The sequence below is a fragment of the Petromyzon marinus genome, chromosome 25, assembly GCF_048934315.1.
Source record: "Petromyzon marinus isolate PM22_M1 ecotype Great Lakes invasive population chromosome 25, UKy_Petmar_22M1.pri1.0, whole genome shotgun sequence".
Lineage (NCBI taxonomy): Eukaryota > Metazoa > Chordata > Hyperoartia > Petromyzontiformes > Petromyzontidae > Petromyzon > Petromyzon marinus.
In genome coordinates this window covers 9,919,604-9,939,469 of record NC_133691.1, presented here as the reverse complement: position 1 = coordinate 9,939,469, position 19,866 = coordinate 9,919,604, and the positions used below count along the sequence as shown (strand labels likewise).

Sequence of the window (19,866 nt, the reverse complement as noted above, 5' to 3'; positions counted from 1 at the left end):
GCCAATTGAAGGTATGACAGATATGAAATATATAATATTCACAATAACTATAGAGTGTGATTTTTGAAAATGAGATTTGAAATTAGATCTAATAATGAATACCCATTTTTTGGGATGGCACCGTCATTCATGATGCATGATAATGATAACCAATCAATGTAATTAGCCTGAATGGGAGCTGGCTGTCAAACGTATGTAGTCCCAAAATGAAGAATTGATGTGCAGGATTTGTAATTTTTCAAATGACAATGGGGAACCGGCCTCAACTGCAACACAGGAACAGTGATATGTCAATTTTCGCATTTAAATTAATTAACATATTTTCACAATGAACTTGTTGCAACAAACACCGTACAAGGCGGACATTGACATTTCTTAGCCGCACACCAGAGCTCACACTTAACCCTTTCCCGTTCCGAGACGTCTGCAAGTTGCAGGGTGGGGGTCTTCCCGTTCACCTCGGAATCTCGGAACGCGCAAGCGGCTCGGCATTACATTTATTTAGAGAGGCGTAGCGCCGTTGTTTTTAAATACATTGTACTTACCGCAGAGAACTGTAGCGACACGACCGCATTATATGATAGCTGGCACCACATACCCTCTGACATGGCCTTGAGGGAGCCTCAGTACCGATAAAGTTATTTTATTTTAGTTTTTCTTCTGGTTTAGATTCGATGTACACTTACGTCATCGGAATGGAATCGGAAGAAAAACCGATGATGTACACGTTCTGATGACGTAGTTGTGCGCAGCGAGGGGTGGGCAAGGGTTAAGGAGGTGGTTTTTTTGTCTTCATAACTACTAGCTCATGCGGTACTTACAGCTACCATATTTTTCAGAGGTAAAAACTAAAAATCTAAATTGTGTGAAAAATATACTGTGCCGCTGTTATAATGGGCTCCTTGGGCTGGTATGAGGGACAAATCTGGATGTCAACTTGAATGATTGAAAAATAATATTCAACACTATCAAAATACATGCAGGTATCGCTAATAAACTAAACTAAACTTTTATTTTACCAGGTAAGGCCCACTGAACTATATATCTCTTTTTCAGAAGCGACCTGGCCACAAATGATAGCTCAAAGAAGTGTCTTTTAATGTAGATATTTATAGCAGCTAACTACTCTAAGCGCATGTTTCTGAAATGTGGAGAGAAAAACCGGAGGACCTGGAGAAAAACCCATATGACCATGGGGAGAGAGACATGCAAACTCCAAATATACAGGCGTCAAGGTCGCAATCGAACCCACGACCTCTTGTATACCATGCAAAGTAGTTAACATCTCGCCACCGCGGCACGCGTATTAGTACGAGTACTAAAATACGCACGGGAAACCCATTGAGATTCAACAGCTCCCCCACCCCTCTCTGCACAAATGCAAGATCCCCGATGACCTACGATTATTCGTGCGATATGGTGTATGGAGCATACCGAGGCGGAGGCACTCCCGCTGGCCGTGTGCGCAAAGCTGGCCACGTGGTTGATGATGGGAGAGAAGTTTGTAGGGCCATATAGCCGGATGTTCTGCAGGCAGAAGTGGTACGCGGCAACGATTCCCTCGATGCCTGGTGGTGTATGGGGGGGGCGACGCGGCACGCAACGGTCGCATGAGCCGCGGAGCAAACACAATTACGCAGGTAGGAGTTACAAACCGGTCAATGCTGTGTTGGAAATTAGCTGTGTATAATTAAAAGCAGGCACGCATGCATCATCATCATTAGCCGTGATAATCTATCGCTTGCTGTACAAAGATGTCCCGATGCTGTGGCCATCCTGTGATGCCACAATCCATCTAGTTGCTGCGTAGGAGCTGATCTTATTGTTCCCTATGCATGGTGGATGCCTCTCTTATGTGTGTTCACTCCTTTTACTATTCTGTCACCCTTCTCATCCATCGGCCATCATCTGCTCACTTTCCTAACAAGTTAATGCAAATAACAAAAAACTACTTGTAGTTTTTTTGTAATTTCCTTTCAACCTATCTACGTGGCTTTACCGAAAGACCCAAAGAATATGAATTCCTGCAGTCACAAAAGCTTTAATTCAAGATTTCAGTTAACGCAATGTTTATAAATTGTTTCTCCGATCCATATGTTCCTCTCTTTCTCTGCATCTGTGTAATTACCAAAATGCATGTTAATATACCAGATCCAAAACACATCGCAACTGTTGCGTTCATAAACACTGACTTAAAGCAAAAAATATATCTTATTGACCCACGTTTTGGGCAATGGGCCATCTTCAGCACTCTGGATAGCCTGCTGCAATACATGTTACATTCCAATTGCATGTCAAGTCATTTTTAAAATGTACTGGGAGGTAAGCAGATTATGTGAGTTGGATTCAGCTAGAAATGTTAGGTCAACTGCACATAAAGTTTCAGAGGACACTTCATTTTACACAGGTCTGTAAAGCCGGCAACAGGCTATACTGGTTACTTTGCCTCTTCAGCAGAATAAAATTTGCGCAAATTTGATTCGCTCATGCAGATACAGAAAATTAAGTTAACGGAGGCACTGAAAATGGCCACTCCCATAATGTGCGAACATTTCTAAATTTCTCTCTGCAATATTTCACACGCGATGAGGGCCTGCGCGATGATTAAAAACAGTGACCGAGCGGAACGCTCGGCGTGAATCTCCCCCGCTGCTCTGTGCGCGTCTCGATGGTACACAGCGTGCGAGAGATGCGTGCACGTGTTCAGCCCTTACATAATTGAACACTGCACAACAACAATGGTGTCGCAGGCTCAAGTGTTCAGAATTAGTGCTCACTTTGTCCGCTAATTGACGGAAAGTGGACACTGCTACTGCTGTTGCAGGGGAGCACGTGACGGTTTCATTTGAGCCCGTATATATTTTGAACTTCTTTCGCGCCGTACATAGCCAAACGTGCTAAACGCAGGTGCACGTTTGGTCGTTCAGGTAATAAATATTATGCTACAAAGCTTGGGGGAGGAAATACTGCACCAATATTGATTGTGCAACGTTACCTGTGCAGAAAGGGTTGGATGGGTTAAAATTCAGCGCAAAGTCATGGTGCACCTTGGTGGGTGAAAGGGGGGGAGGAAAAAAAGCCATATTACACGTGTAATTATGGATTTAAAAAAATGTATAACAAAATAATGCACCAAACAAATGCAATCCATTTTGACTGACAGCACTCCCAAATGAAATTATATTTAACAACTGATGGATAAACAGCTCAGGGCTTCTCTGCAGAGGACGGACACGCAGGTGGCACGGCGAATAAGGACAACACAATTTGGATTTATCAAGCGTCTAAAGTGTCAAGTCTAAATCCCCGTGGCAGCTAGAATGGCTCCAGTGGCATGACGGGCAAGATTAAGATGCTAAGCCGTCCCTACTATTGCCTTCCTGCGCCAGGTGAATTAATCTGTCGGTGTATTTCGCTGCTGGCGAAAGCCCTGGAATTATTTCCATTCATTAGGAACACGCTCGTGAATTATTAAGTTTGAGTGTGATACGGATGTGTGTATTGAAATGCTAATTGTTTTAATTAGGAGTAAACATTGAGGATTATGTTACATAAACACACGTAAGACTTGAGGAAGGTAAATGGATGGGCGATGTGGCGGTGTCTGTCAACGTGATAATTGTGCGGGAACGAGACAACCTCCAGGTCCGCGTTTAGGGGCACAATGTGCGCTCAAGACATGGCGATGTGACGACAATGCGTGTGTTTTTAATCGCATAACACACATTGCTTCTGGCAGGGGAGGAGTCGAGAAGATGGATACATGCAGAGCAAGGTCAAAATCCTTTGTGAAGGTAACAATTGACAACCCCTGGAGACACGTTCGGCGATCCACTCATGCTCACTTTGCAAAAAACACGTATGAGCTGCAGGGACATGATGTCACCCACCTTTTCGTGGTTTGGTTCCAGCTCGGCAAATCGTCATTGAAGGCCCGACGCTGGCTACAGCTTGGATATGTCAGTGGAAAATGGGGTCTAACAGACCACTTCTAGGTGAATTCTGCAAATAGGTGCCACCTGAGGACACGTGAGTAATATTTATGCATAATTAATTGTTCTTGTTTGTTAAGCATATTTCAGAAACGATCTTTTGTAAGAAAAATAAAAGGACCGAGTAACTCCGAGCCTTTTATGATTTTTCAAAAACAATACAGAGTGGCCAACGGGGACACGGTCACGTCCCCCAGCAAGATAAACATGTTCTTAAGTCATCGCGTGACATTTAAACAAAGCGTAAAATAATTTAACCATTTTACTCTCGACGTCGTTGGTGAATGTTAAATAATTAATGGGACCGTTTACACCTGAGGGATGAGATGATGCTTGCTGGGTGGTTCTGCTGCTGATGGAGTATTTCTTTTTTAGGATGCAGATGTAAAGTATGAATGTGATCTAACATATAATTTTTTTTAAGTTAATTGTTAATTTAAACTAGAAACAATTTGCTTTTTTATTCTTGGTTCTTTCGGTAAAGTCACGTAGAAGGGAAACAATAAAATAATAAAAATATAAAACAATATAATTATCACGACGTTTCGACTGCAACACATGCAATCATTATCAGGTGTGAAAACCACAGCAAGAAAATTTGAAAAAAGTGGCGGTCATTTTTAACGTTAGCACCACGGAGGGCGATTTGACAATTTGTTCAGATGGACGAGTCCATCTATGTTCTGAAAAGAGGAGGGGGGAGACGAAAATAATGGATGCGGTCTGAAAGCCACCGTAAGCGTGAACAATCAATTAAGACCCGAAATGGTTTATCAAATCCTTCCAATGATTGCTAAGCCGGAATCCATCTTCTCGGTTGAAATTGTCTCTGTGTTTGTATATGTGGATAGCCTCATGAACAAATCTCTCATGGTAGCCAGCTGGCTTGCAAAGAACCTCTGTCTTGGAGAAGTCAATGTCATGTGAGCCTACTGAATTATAACAGTGATCTGCCACGGCCGAGGTGTTGGTCCTACCGTGTTTTAGGTCTGCTTTGTGTTCACGAATGCGGTCCGAGATATGTCGTTTGGTTTCTCCAATGTAACTACTACCACAGAGGCAACTTAGTTTGTAGACGCCAGGGTACCGTATGTCCGAAATCACATCTTTTACAGATGGAACCAGATCACGGATTTTATGTAATCTGTTGAATCGGACCTGGATCTTGTGTTTAATCAAGATTTTGGAGATCTTTTTGTGATCCCCGCAATGTAGGGTAAAGTGATGGTTTTGAAAGGCTCCTCAAGAGGGTCCTTCTTCATGGTTGGAGTGATAGCTTTGCGAATTGTGTAGTCGGAGTAACCATTAGCCTCAAGAGCTTGGTGTACATGCTTGAGTTCACTGGCTATGTGTTCCTGGTCGGATATGCATTGGGCACTATGGTGCAGAGTCTTGATGAGGGAATTCTACTGGGATGGATGGTGGTGGGAATCCGGTTTCAGGTAAGCATCCATATGGGTAGCTTTCCTGTAGACAGAGTGGTTCATTGAACCAATCAGGTCTCTTTTTTATTAGGATATCCAAAAAAGGTAGCTTGCCTTTTTTTTCGACTTCCATGGTAAATCTGATGGCTGGGTGTATGGAATTGATGTGGTCGAAGAATTGGTCTTGAATAAACACAAGATCCAGGTCCGATTCAACACATTACATAAAATCTGTGATCTGGTTCCGTCTGTAAAAGATGTGATTCCGGACATACAGTACCCTGGTGTCTACAAACTAAGTTGCCTCTGTGGTAGTAGTTACATTGGAGAAACCAAATGACATGTCTCGAACCGCATTTGTGAACACAAAGCAGACCTAAAACACGGTAGGACCAACACCTCGGCCGTGGCAGATCACTGTTATAATTCAGTAGGCTCACATGACATTGACTTCTCCAAGACAGAGGTTCTTTGCAAGCCATCTGGCTACCATGAGAGATTCGTTCATGAGGCTATCCACATATACAAACACAGAGACAATTTTAACCGAGAAGATGGATTCTGGCTTAGCAATCATTGGATGGATTGGATAAATCATTTTGGGTCTTAATTAATTGTTCACGCTTACGGTGGCTTTTAGACCGCATCCATCATTTTCGTCTCCCCTCTCCTCTTTTCCAAACATAGATGGACTCGTCCATCTGAACAAACTGTCAAATCGCTCTCCGTGGTGCTAACGTTATAAATAACCGCCACTTTTTTCAAATTTTCTTGCTGTGGTTTTCACACCTGATGATGATTGCTTGTGTTGCAGTCGAAACGTCGTGAGAATTTTATTGTTTTATATTTTTATTATTTTATCGTTTCCCTTCTACGTGACTTTAACCGAAAGAACCAAGACTATGAATCCCTGCAGTCACTAAAGCTTTAGATCAAAAGTTGTATTTTACCAGGTAAGGCCCACGAAGCTGTATAGCTCTTTTTCAGACGCGACCTGGCCACAAATGATAGCTCAACGAAGTGGCTTATCACGTGGAAATTCATTACAGCCAAATACTCTAAACGCGTGTTTATAAGCGTGAAGGAAAAAACCGTCAGGCTGGGTAGTTAACGTCTCGCCACTTGGCACAGAGGGTGTGTACCTGTCTTGTGGAAGGGAAAACAATTCCGTTACATTTGGTGCAAAAAAACAAGTTAACTCAATTAGACTGCCTCTCAATTCCAATGACATTACTGTACAAATTAAATCAATGTTCCAATTGATTTTTTTAAATGTTAATACAATTGTTGAATGAAGTCAACCGGTGAATGTTGACAACCTATGATAATGAATGCTCTGGAAAGAGAATTTACCCTGCAGAGGAAATTTGTCACAGAATGATGATGGCTTATTGAGCTACATTTTCAACTAGTTTATCTCACAATAATGACCAAATTCCAGCTACAATTAGCGACCAAAAACAAAATAGTCCTACTTAAAAAAATACATTAGATTTTAACTTTAAAGCAGATATGCTACACCTGGGATAGGATGTAATGTATTTAGAGAGAGTAAAATATATTAGCAAACTGTAAAGGGGGAAAAAAAGTGAAATCAGAATATTCTTTCGATATTATATTACAGACAAAAACAGCTCTCTGGTGTGTTTGTTGTGCTGCGTGATGTTTCGAAAGATGTCTAAGGGTCTGCAACTAATGCCGAGACCTCATTCAGGAACGGAGAGGAAAGATCAAGGGAGGGCGATATAACAGACTCGATGTGAAAGTGTTTCAACAGGATACAAACACGGCAATCTTGGCCCCTCCATTCTAATGATGCTGCGACTGCTGCTAGTTCCCATTGCAATGGTAAAGCAGGGGCCAAGTTTACTCCAGTTGTCTCTTGTTTAACTTAGTTACTGTTACGTTACACCTCTACAAAAATGTGCCATTTAAAAAAAAGATGTACTCTCTTTGTAAATGTTTGCCACAATTGTGTAAGTATTACCTAGCCACTTTTACATGTAATCCTTACAGGGCCTGCCATTATATACAGGTCGCTTCTGAATAGAGCTAAATAGCTCAGTGAGCCTTACCTGGTAAAATAAAAAATAGTTGATATAACCTGGCTCTTCCGGTGGATATCACATCTGTCATAGGTGGATGACCCCTTTTATAAGTTGGCCGATTTTGTTAATTTGTAATATGCTTTTTTGTTTCTCTCAGATGTAAACACAGTGGTGTATAGACACTTCCCCCCCTCCCCCCATGACGGAAATGACCAAGATTACACCGTGACAAGTTAAACAAGAACACCGAAGGCAATGCTACCAGTCGCCTGTTCTGGCCGACAAGCGCTCAACTCGCTCGGTGGACAAGGGCCACCCGCTCGCATTAATTATCTTACTCCCTCATCAGTCACGGAGCGTATTTTTAGCGGAAGGGTCTACGTGGCCGTACCGCAGACTTGACATTGCACGTCCTCGAGGGCGCTACCCCCTCGCCGCTCGCGAGAATTCCAGGCGGTGCTTATCCCCGGTGGCTCGGACGCCGGCGTTTAATTGTCAACGGCAAAAAACGCGATGGTCCGGCGACACGCGACACGTGGACCTGCCCACCTGGGCCACGGAGCTCATGGGTCATTTGAGTCACCAAGGCCACTGACAAAGTCCCCACTTTGTAACAAAGAAGATCTCACTGCACTACACATATGACTGTTACCTTTGAGCTACAATTTTTTGTATATCTTTCAATTACTACATATAAATGCTAACATCTTGAGTGGTGTATTACTATGCAACTCAGAATTAGAATATCTATGAAACCTTTTTGCCAGTATGAAAGTATGAAAAATAAGAATAGGTTTTACCTTTTCTGGCAATAATATAGGGGTTAAGATGTTCAAATAGATACCTTTTGCAAGGAATGAAGTCTGTATTAACCACATGTATTTGAGGCAAACCATGCAGAATTAGAATCTTTATTTAGACGGGAGGAATCCAATGAGCTACAAAACTCTTTTTCACAGATGTCCAGTAGTAATGTCCAGTAGTAACTGCCAAAACAACAGGGCTTTTAACGTCCCAGGAAGGCTTATGTATTTCCCAGCACAACTACCGCAAAAGGAGGATGATCCTTGGGAAACCAGGACAGGTGGCAGCACAACAACGCTTGAGCCAAAGTGGCACGCGCTTGATTCGACCGGCACGGGAATGCAGGACAGTACCGTGACAATACCAACACTCTTTCCGTATTTTTAGCGTAGCTTGCGGCAGACACGTGGAGCGGTTGCCCCTCCCTGCGTACACTCGTGAATACGACGATAAATAATCAATGACTCTCTGGTAATGAAGGCATCTCATTGTCAACGACGGAGCACCAGACAAGCAGCCGAGCCCAAGTCCAATGGCCATCACTGGTGCCGGCAGTGTGTGCTCCCTCAGTGGCGCGGTTGGGCACTCACGGTTTCGCTTTGCATTGGTTGCGCGTTTGATTATTGTGGTGGGAGGTGGCACAGTTGGCGTCGGTAAGTGTGCCTGATAGAACCCCAAGTCGGAAACACCATTGCATGCTCAGCGTGAAGAAAATCATACCTTCCAGTCGGGAGGAAGCTGAGCTCCAAAACCCAATGCTGGGAAAAGCTTGTCCCTGCGAGACAGAGAGAATAACACAGCTTTAAGGCTGAGGCCGTTTAATGTCAAGTATACTCTTTTATGCCCAGAGAGAGAGTGACTACTGCATTGTTTTTTGTGGTTATGCTGTAAAACGCAACCAGTAAGACACGAATAAAAACACCGGCCTACGAGCTTATTTCTAATACAGAAGGACAGTGGACTATTTCAGAGAGATCACTGTGCCTTCTGTAAAGGTGCAAGCAGAAAACTAGCAGTCAGATGCAAAATCGTAATCAGGGCCTGTCTTCAAAACCGATTTTCTAAAAGAAAACTGCAGCTTCGAGATACGATTCCCTCGGAAGAGAGTGATGGAAACATTGCCATTTTCTCCCAGAAAAAGGCCACACACCACACAAGCAATTTATGAATCAGTGGGATAATTGTGGAGGCTCAGCAGCACTACAGACTTGACTTTAAAATTGTTACCGCCACATGGAACATAGCACATTTTGTGCAGGGGACACTTAGAGATGTTCATCTGGGCCACAGCAGCCAGCCGACTGTCATGGGCTTAGAGCGCATCCAACTCTACACAGGACAATGCACCCAACACATATATTGTCTCTAAGGTCAAGAAGTCATCATGGCCAAAGCTGTAGATGCCACCAGAGTGTAGCATTGCTGTACTTCTGCTAGATCTCACATTTGTAGTAAAGTATCTAAATCTATTTTATTTGTAAGTCTATTTAAAAATTGCAGCGCATGTACTTTCGTATTATTAATTATTTTAGCATGACCTTCCAATGCAAGCACAAGCTCGGCTCTGTATACACTTCTCCGGCAGACGGCTGACTAATACGACCTTAGGGAGCCTCGTACCTGGCAAGTGGGGGGCATGACTAAACCAATGATGTAATTCCCTTTGTGTCATGAACAGTTTCAAGCGGAGTGTGTGCAGAGCCATTACTGGCTGATCTCATTGTCACACGTGCAGCATTTGCCGCCATCGCACTCCATATAATTCACCACTGAACGTAGCAGGGGCAGTGGCACGAGTTGATCCAGAGCGGAGCGCAAAAGACTGATGGGCCACGGGGGCTGCTCGGTACTGGCCGTGAGGGCAGAACGTCCACTGTACAGGGGCCGTATTGTATGGGTGAGTCCGTGGAAGGGCATGGATTAGGGTGAAAGGCACAGCTGAAAAGGCGTCAGGGCTTCAGCGCCACTTCCTCCCCATGCTCGGCATCGCTGTCACATTAAAGGGGGAAATCGCTCAGCACGTATTTAAACAGATGAATTATTAACAAAGCTTAATGTAGGTATCGGCTCGCTACACAGCCGATCGATTGTTCCATTGCCGCTGCCCTCCCGTCCATGCTGCATTTTCAAAAACGCGGCTAAAACGCCGCGGCATGAGCGATACTGTCAGCCGAACGTCCCTGTGGGAGCTTGGGATGTGCGTGCGGGATGAACCAGCGAGCCCGTGCTAATGAGGGCTCAATCATGGAACGTTGTTGCTTGGCGGAGAAAATCGGCAAGCATATTGTTTTGTCGTCATCTGTTCGCGTGTGTTCTGAGTTTGCGTGAACGCACGCGTAAGTGCAAACAGTTCCTTCCTCTCGTGCAGTGCAGTCGGACGTCAGAGCCTCTCCTTCTCAATACCCCCCTACCATAGAAGGTATGTCCGCATCAATTTATCTTTCGCTCATTCAGGATGTTGTTAAACTTTTTCTCCCCTATCCCCATCCACCTGAAAAGTTTTTGTAGATGGTGTGAGCAATTCCGTGCACCCACGCCTTAGGAGGGAATAAGTTGGTGATAGTTTCTGTATTATTAGTCATGTTTCTATTCACCTAGGTAAGCACCCCACTTTGCGGGAGACTCATTTTAGCAGTAAATGTCGGTAACATTCGTAGGATATTGATTTTCACATCACTCTCCGAGGACTGCCAACCAGCTCTTAGGAAAGAAGCTATCATTTCGGTTCGTATATATTTTTTTGTGTGGATTCTTGCCGACGGAAAATTACAAATAACGATCGCCCCCGCATTTGTGCACGGAAGCGCACGACGTGTTGCCTCACGCAGGGCGGCGTCTTTTCATTGCCCGCCTATAGCAAGCTTGCGGCCACTCAGATCTCTCCTCCCCACCGCCCGCCTGAATGCCTGACCCTACCCCTGCCAGGACAGCTGCTCGTTAGCCGCTTCCATGCCGTGGGGTTGCAGGTCGGCGAACGGTGGGGTCAGTTGGGCACCTATCGCCGCCACCACCACCACCACCACCGCGAGAACACGCCGGTTGTTTAACGCGACGAGCTCTGACCCCTGACTGCAGGTGTCAAAAAGTCAAAGGGACATTGTCTCTCTGCTCCAAGGAGCATTGGTACTTCACTTAAGGGCCTGAGCAAGTGTAGGAAATTCCACATCTCCATGACCAGGGCTATTCAGACCACAGGACGACTGCTGTTGACTTTCCCCAAGGCAGTGCTGCTCGGTTTACCAACGCCAGAGGAATTATGCTGACTAGGTCATCCCCTGACCAGGATTTGAACTCACAATTCTTCCACTCAAGCTATAGCGGTACCACGCTGATTTTCAGCCATAACACATGGGTGGATAAAACAAATTCCGCTATAGGGATGTCAAAACAAGCAATGCATCACCTGCTGCCAATGGGTTAATATTTAATACATTTCTGTGAGTGAGAGTGTGCGGCATTTACATGGCCTGCAAAGAAATATATTATTGCCAACATTTTAATCACTTTAATAATGCACTGGGTGATTATGAAAGGAGCTAACGTTTTAGCGATTTGTATTCACAGCCATGCGCATCAAATTGCACGGCCAAGGGACGAAAGCGAACGAGCATTTGCGAGCCGGCCCCGCGTGACAAAGTCGAACAGGTTTTCGGTTTTCAATTGCCTCTGCGGAACAATGAAGATGAACCGGCACGTTGATCGCATTCGGAGGCTGTTAATGTAGGAAAAAAAGCCCATTAAATAAACCCCTATTTATCTTCTGCAAATTTAATTTGTGTAGGAGACTTCACTGAAATGAATCGCACAGCCTTTGCCGAATGAATATCACAACACTGCAGCTGTATGCGACACACACTGGATTTAAAATAATTGCAATGTTACCATTGAAAACTGTTGCATGTGTTATTCTATACTCTCTGGTTCTTTCGGTAAAGTCACGTAGATAGAAAAAATAATGAAAGAAAGACGTTTCAGTTGCAACACAAGCGTCTGTCACCTGATGACGGACGCTTGTGTTGCGACCGAAACGTCGTGTTTCTTTTATTTATTTTTCTACCTACGTGACTTTACCGAAAGAACCAAAGAGTATGGATTCCTGCAGTCACGAAAGCTTAACATCAAGAATGTGTTATTCTGTTCATGGAGCTGCTGTGTTTTTACCCAACTTTGCGCAAAATTTAAATGCAATTTGTTAATGATGGCTTCATGAACGCGGGACTGGAAATAAAACGTGACACGAAGAGACCATGTAATGGTGCATTGCCCTCCTCCAAATCTCTCATCGGACAGGGGTGACCCCTCGACCTACAATTCCCAGAGCGTGGAAATAATGAAATTAAATTATGACAAAGTGGCTCCATGTTCTGTGTCTCCCGCCCAGGCTGCAATTTTCACAAGGAATCCATGTTTCTCAATGACAGTTTTAATAAACTACAATAGCATGATATGTTAAGTACATTTTTTCTATTCCTGTTCAGAATGTTCTTTTCTCTCTAAAGAAAAAAATGAAATGAGCAGAAGCTGAACTGCCAGTGTTCTAAAAACCATGGAAGGTTGCTGATTCAAAAAATATATATTTCTCCAACATGACGAACACCCCAAGCACCTATTGTCTAACCATTTTAACACTGAACAAAGCACCTGTTCAAGACTGGAAGAAATCAAATCTGGAGAGTCCATTATATAGACCGAAGATTGATGTTGACCATCACGTCTCTGAGCTTATTCCCCAACCAATGTCTCACTGGCCAACATTCTTGACAAACCTTAAACATACAACACGATGAAACACGGAGCTTCGGTTTCTCCCAAAAATAAATATACCTCGCAAGGTGCCGGTTGCAAATAAAAATTACTGGAATCATCAAAATTCATAGCTCAGTCGAGGCAGCAGTTAAGCAAATAAAATAATCCCACAGGTAATGGGGTTAAGGGCCCTTAATGTGCTTCCCGTGGGCGTGATGGGATCTGCCAAGCCAGTCGAGGCATTTCCACACCGAAGATTGACAGCAGCATTAAGCACGTTTCTATGCCAGTGAAAGGGTGGCCGTACAATTCCCCTTGCACTACTTACTGGAGAAGCCGAGCCTTAAATCACCGCATGGCGTCAAAATTATTAAAACAGCCATGCTGGGAATCTATCCAAAATTTTTCCTTTAAAACCGAGAAATCTGACAGCAAGCGGTGCCTACGCTGGGAGGACATCACAAGCCTCCAGACCAAGATGAACACTTGCGCCAGCAAGTACTTTTTATCTGTCATGAAATGAAAAACACATTCTCTTCTTAGGTTCTTTCGGTAAAGTCATGTAGAATGAGAATAAAATAATAAATGAATACAATAAAAGACCACAATAAAATTCTCACGACGTTTCGGCCACAACACAAGTGGCCTTCATCAGGTGAAGGGACGAGACTGTCTCGCTCCAGCGCTGTCCTCGAGACAGTCTCGTCCCTTCACCTGATGAAGGCCACTTGTGTTGTGGCCAAAACGTCGTGAGAATGTTATTGTTTTATTTTATTTTATTATTTTATTCTCATTCTACGTGACTTTACCGAAAGAACCAAAGAAGATGAATCCTTGCAGTCACGAAAGCTTTAAATCGAAATTTAGACACATTCTCAATCACTGATCTGTTTTTTATTTTTTTATTCTGCTTCCAAACTCAGTGTAAATCTGGGGTGTGGAACGCCAGAGCTCAAGGGGTGCAAACTTGCGGGATTTATAGATGACATTAAATCTACAACTGATAAACATCTGGTAACAAACAAAGCAGGTCTAATTAAGCAACTTATTTGCTCAATTAGGGGCGCAATAGGGTAAATGAAAGTGAATTTGGAACTAAAACAAGAAAACACTGTGATCCTCTATCACTAGGGTTGTGCAATCTCTGGAGTAAACTGAACAACTTCTCAAATAAAATCACGTTCACAAGTCCGTTTTCTGCTTGGATTAAGCTGGGCGATTGTGCGCACGTTGCACTTACGTGTCGTAGTCCTGGATGATCTGGCCCACGGCCCAGATGGCAGCCAGGTAGTCGTTCATGCCCGTGGGGCTGATGTAGTGCAGCGAGGATGCGTCCCTTGGGTTTCCGTTAGACGCCGTAAAGTCTATGCCCACCTGCAAGCACGTACACGCGCCAACTCCTCGCTAGGCAACTCACATTGTGATGCAGCACAGCCAGAATGAATAGCGTGTGCACAAAAAAGGAAAAAAACTAAATTCGTTCCGGCACCAGCATTTTTGGGGCGGTGATACCACCACAGTTCTTGTGCCAGGCTAGGTGCATTTTGGGGCCACATAAAGTGTAAAAGTCTGGCTTAGTAGGCGGTCAAGAGACAGATCTAGGTGCCATGGATTGACCAACTCAGATGACTGGTGGATGCACCACCTGCACTCCCCCGTGCCAACTCGCTGCATTTTAACCGCCCGGCGCTCCACCCATTGTGTCACTCCTCCCCCCATTGTTGCTGAAGGGCATCCTTCACGAACCTCCTCCACAAAGGCTGATCTTCACACCGCTGGTTCCAGTCATTAGCAAGTCTACACACATCCAGGTCCTCTTGCACGAGCCCATCTCCTATTTAGCCTGTGACGCACCAATTTATCTCCATATATTCGGCCAAACGGAAGCCGCTTGAGCATGTGGTATGCTGATACACATCAGAAATTCACATAGGCTGAGCAACAACTGGCCATTGGGTGACTTTTGACTCAGACATGAGAATGGAGTCTTGTTTGAGAACACTATGAAAATCTGCACACGGGCCAGAGCCTATGCTCATAAGCGCACACACAGACCTCCGATTAGCACGGTTGACTACGTACGGTGCGAAAAAAGTTAAATATACATACAGACCACATCACACACTCACACGAACATAAACACACATCCCGATCCACACCCACGCCGCACAGAAAAATTAGGAACGCTAACTGCTAAATCGAATTACCAGTATTTCATTTTTATGTGCCGCTATAATTTTACACTTTTCATCAGACTAACATATCTTCTCCTCTGCTATTATTAGTTATTATTTAAACAGTTAACACGTTCGGGCATGTTTTCCCTCCACGGAGACAGGCAGAGCTTCGTGATTTGGGGGACGCAGGTGCTGACAGATTTGCCGTGCAGGCTTATACAGGTCACCTCGGCATACACAAGGCAACATAACATTTTCTTTAAATGCCTCCAACCCACTTACAATATTGTAAAACCCATATTGTAGTCAACTGCTAAAATGAAGGCCTCCGCTTGCCTGTCTGGGTCATGAGTATAATTTAACCATACTTCACCATGCTTAGCGGTAACAAATTGGTAAAGGCTGGAACCACAGATGTGGGAACACAGGGCTTTGAGCAAGGGCAGGGAGTTCACAGCACAGATTTCTAAGGGAAGGTAACTATGGGGGCAGCAGAGAAGAACGTTTATATTGTGTTTATATTGTGCTGAACGGAATGCATTGGGACAATTCCGCAAAACGAATTTAAGAGGCACCGCTAGGAATGCTCTGACCTGAGACTAAATCGGGCCGCAACTCGTGGCCTCGGAGACACACAGCCGCTTGCGTGCTGCGGTGGGTGACGCCGACCTAAAATGATGTATAAAATCTTAATACGGGGAAGTAAATGCCCATGCCGAAATGCATGGTGGCTAACATGAAACTATTTACTCAGACAATATTGACGTGCCTACACGTACGTGCAGAACACTGCATCTCACGATAGGTGAAGGCGCAGCCCTGAAATTGCTTGCTCACGCCACTGCAGGCAGAAGGGCCTCCACTATAGGAAGCTCTAGAGAAGCCCCTCTAACTAGAGGGCATTTTGGCTTATTCTCCTATTTCGGCATTTGTTCGTCTCCATTGCTAATGTTCATATATCGTAGCAGGTACTTATATTATGCCATGTCAACCTAAGCAGGTCGAGGGACTGTAATTGTTGCTCGGCACTTATGTTAGCAATAATCAAACTGTAGCCAGCGGTTCCAATGCAGTGCGGTAAGAACTACACTAAGGCTCCCCCTAACTCATATACAAAAGAGAAAGATTCTCCGTATAGCCTTTAACAGACTATTGGGACAAGTGCTGTTAGTGAGAATATGAAGGCTGGCACAGGACACAGGAGGTGGGTGGCCAGCACTACCCCTAGCCGCCTTTGTCTCTCCAGTGGTGATGTGTACACATCGCACAAGGCACTGTTTTTAGGCTGAGTTGACCTTAGGGAGGCCCAGGACCAGTTCTGATATTCATAACGAAGTTGGGCTGTGATAGGAAATTGAACTCGGGTCGCTGGGTTCGTAGCGCAGTGTGCTAACTAAACAGACACGCACACACTGTTGTGCTCTGCATGCTCTGTGTTTATACAAATAAGTACACTGTCTATTTGTCCGTAAATTATTCAGGATAGATCTGGGGTGAGCACCAGGTTAAAACAGAGTGGACTGCAGCGGGACGACATCTTCTCAATGGTGCGGCTCGCGTTGGTACAAGGGGGATATTAATAGGAGCGAGTAACTCGAGGAGACCTCCGTGCATGAGATTGCGAGAGTGTGCGCGCACCTCCCGCATACCCCACTCAGCCTTGCGATCCGAGTGTCTGACCCATGCGAACCCGACAGCCTCAACAGCTCCCACCTCTATCCCCAGGGAGCCTACTTGCAAGGACACGACAGGGTTCTCTGCCGTTTACTAATTTTTACCGGTCGCAAGCACGGGTTAACACCAACCCCCACCACGGCCTCTAACAGTAAGCCGGGCTGGACCGCTGAAGCAGTTTGGTGTGAAAGGGTCATGAGAATGCCTTCTTTACACCGCAGTCCGACCCAACGATGGCTCTTCATCATGCGTAAGTAATGGAGTGCAGTGCTTTGTAATTTAACACCCAGCGAGGAGCGCCCCCACACTTTGTGAACGGGATGAGGCAGTCATAAATTAAGACGCTAGATCTATGCAAGGGCGATGTGGCTATTATGCGATTATTATTTTTTCAGTGCCTTTCAGATAAAACCATGGCGTTTGACACAATGCATCTCCTCCCGTCTCCCCCTGCGCTGTTCTCACTGACCATGGGAAACAAATATTTCCAAATCGGTGTTTTTGCTCAGCGTGCAGTTTTTCCTGCTGGGCGAATAATCCGATAGATGGCTCCAGCCATGGCCTCCCCCCAGCTGTGAGTTGTGAATTTGTGCCAGACTCCCCATTCCTGTCGCATGCTGAATCATGTTTTGTTTTGCTCCAGCGTCTTTTCATTTCTTCCCCACCTCCTCCTTGGTGCCCTGGAGATTCTGCTCAGAAATGGGAGCGCTCCGCCATCGCGCCTAGAACATCAAGCCAACGCTCCTATGCCATGTCACCCCTGCACTCGCTCAACCAAAATTGCCTTTCAGCTGTCAGAATTGGCCAAGGTTTATACATGTTTTGCGTAAACGTATTTGCAAAAAGACGTGTGGCGCGGCGATGGAGCTCAGCTCGTGCACATGTGTTGCGTGGATCATTCCACCACAGGACCATGAGAGATTCTGACGGTTTAGGAGTGAACGTGGCTGATGATGATGATGATGACATATATGCAGACCTTAATATTTTCACTAAAAGCATTCTCCGTACTTCCAAAAAATTGCAACCTTCTGTTGAAAGCAACGCAACCGACGGAACAGGATTTGGGAGGGTAGGCGGCACGTGTGAGCGAGCGGGAGGTGCGGGGAACGCGCAGCACGCTTATCACAAAGGCACAGCCAAGGCGATAATTTACACCTCGTGGTTCTGTCTGCACTCACCTTAATCCCATCCACTCCACCACAGAGAGACGGAGGAATGTGAAGAGAGTGACAGATGGCTCTTTCCTACAAATATTGGAACCATTCAGTTCGGTTCAGTGCGAGTACAAGCAACATAACTTTCACCGAAATATACAATTCGTCGCAGAAATGCGGGCTGAGGGTTTCAGGAGGAAAGTGTTGACAGGGGCATGGGGAAGCGGTGAGTCGGGTGGGCGGGCCGGGGCGAACGTACAGGAGTCGAAACAGGGCAGCAGTTATCGTACCGTGAAATGAAGTTGGCACCCTCCAAAGATGTAATCCAGGAAGGTGTAGTCACGCGATATCTGTGTTACGTCGAGGGCAGCATGACAGAATGGAAACAGCAGCATCAGCAAGCGGAAAACGTAGTAATCTCGCAACAGACATAGATAAGCTTTTTTAAACGACGCTAAATGTTTTTCTTGCCTATGCAGTCGCCTACCTTGCACCGTGTTCCAAGCACACACCACTGGCATTTCCAATATTGTACTCAAAGGTTGTTAAGGCTTTCCTTCCCGACAGCACTTTTAGATTGAATGCAATAAAGATCATATTAATGAAAAGGGATACGATGCACACGGGCTGTGTATGTCAAACTGCGCGGGCTGCGGTGGTCTCTTCAGGGAAAGTAGAATTACCAACTCAGAAGCAGATTCCAACAGCAATTCGTAACGAGTACAGTTGAGTGGGCTTCTGTCCATAATAATCCCATTCAAAATCATTTAGCATTTTGTACAACTCCTGAGTACAAATGGTGCCAAAATATATCTTTGTCAATTGCTTCTGTGTATTTTGAAATAACTACATCTTACCAACATCATACTCCTAAAAATGTTTTATAAATAAAGTTGTCCTGTCATTCTGTTTATTACTCAAGAAACAAACATAGTGCAAGGATGGGCAATCCACTATAAATCAGCAAAATACATTCTCCTGAAAATGCATATTTGTTTTTTGAAAGGGTGGGAACTGACCTGAAGAATGGGAATTTTTTATATGAAGTTAATTGTGAGTTATTTAGATTTGTTTTCACTAGAAAACACCTAGTGACAGATTAATAAAAAATATATATAATTATCATCACACTAAAACCAATCATGCTACTGCTGATAGACTGAAACGTGTTTGCCCATCATTCCACTATCAAAACCGAAAGTATTAAAAGGCTGAGCAGCGTTACTGTGTGCTCGTCCGGGGTGGCGAGATGGTGCCGAAAATTGTTGCCAAAACTATTTGAGCGCTATCCAGAACAAAAAAAACACACAATTCTGTCTCATTTTACAATTAACAAAACGGTAAGCAGAAACCCGGAACCTGCCATGAGGTGTCGGTAAGTTTGCACGGGCACTCAACACGGCTTTAGCGTGGGCCTTGCTTAGAGGGCGCGTGTTCATTTACCATGGGGTTAAAGGCTCCGATAAGAATAAATAAGCACTCCGTGCCCTGTAGTGTGCGAGTGCAGTGAATCGCAATTAAGCCTCCGAGGTTTCCAGGCGCGGCCACTGGTCCAATTAAACATCACTGAAGGCTTTAATATATTTTTGAAACGTTCCTGTTATTTATACCTTCACTCACTCACTTACGTACTTATTTAATTTAAGCAGTGCTCAATAAATACCTTCCACATTGACCATGCCAGATTGGTCGGTGCGACATAGAGCACTCATTGTTTCCGGATTTGCATTCTAATTTGTCACTAAAACCTCCACTGAAATACATGACTGCAGTAGGGTGAGGATTAGGCTTGTAAACATGTTTGCCAAGTTCCTTGCATTCTACTAGGGCAGCCCTCAGGAATA

The 19,866-nt window shown here is 44.6% G+C and overlaps 1 protein-coding gene across 4 annotated transcripts in view; it reads right to left on the bottom strand.

Moving 5' to 3' along the window:
- The window catches only part of LOC116945862 (copine-2-like), a 63,461-nt gene that overhangs the window by 6,076 nt on the left and 37,519 nt on the right, over positions 1 to 19,866 (bottom strand). For 3 of the 4 annotated variants that reach the window (XM_076069701.1, XM_076069703.1, XM_076069702.1), the window contains 6 exons: positions 18,313 to 18,372; positions 18,047 to 18,112; positions 14,255 to 14,388; positions 8,989 to 9,043; positions 2,996 to 3,047; positions 1,435 to 1,568 (listed from right to left, as the gene is read on the bottom strand). In XM_076069701.1, coding sequence (XP_075925816.1) covers positions 1,435 to 1,568; positions 2,996 to 3,047; positions 8,989 to 9,043; positions 14,255 to 14,388; positions 18,047 to 18,112; positions 18,313 to 18,372 — 501 coding nt within the window. The remainder of the gene's footprint in view (positions 1 to 1,434; positions 1,569 to 2,995; positions 3,048 to 8,988; positions 9,044 to 14,254; positions 14,389 to 18,046; positions 18,113 to 18,312; positions 18,373 to 19,866) is intronic. The other variant, XM_032960473.2, reaches the window with a different exon arrangement.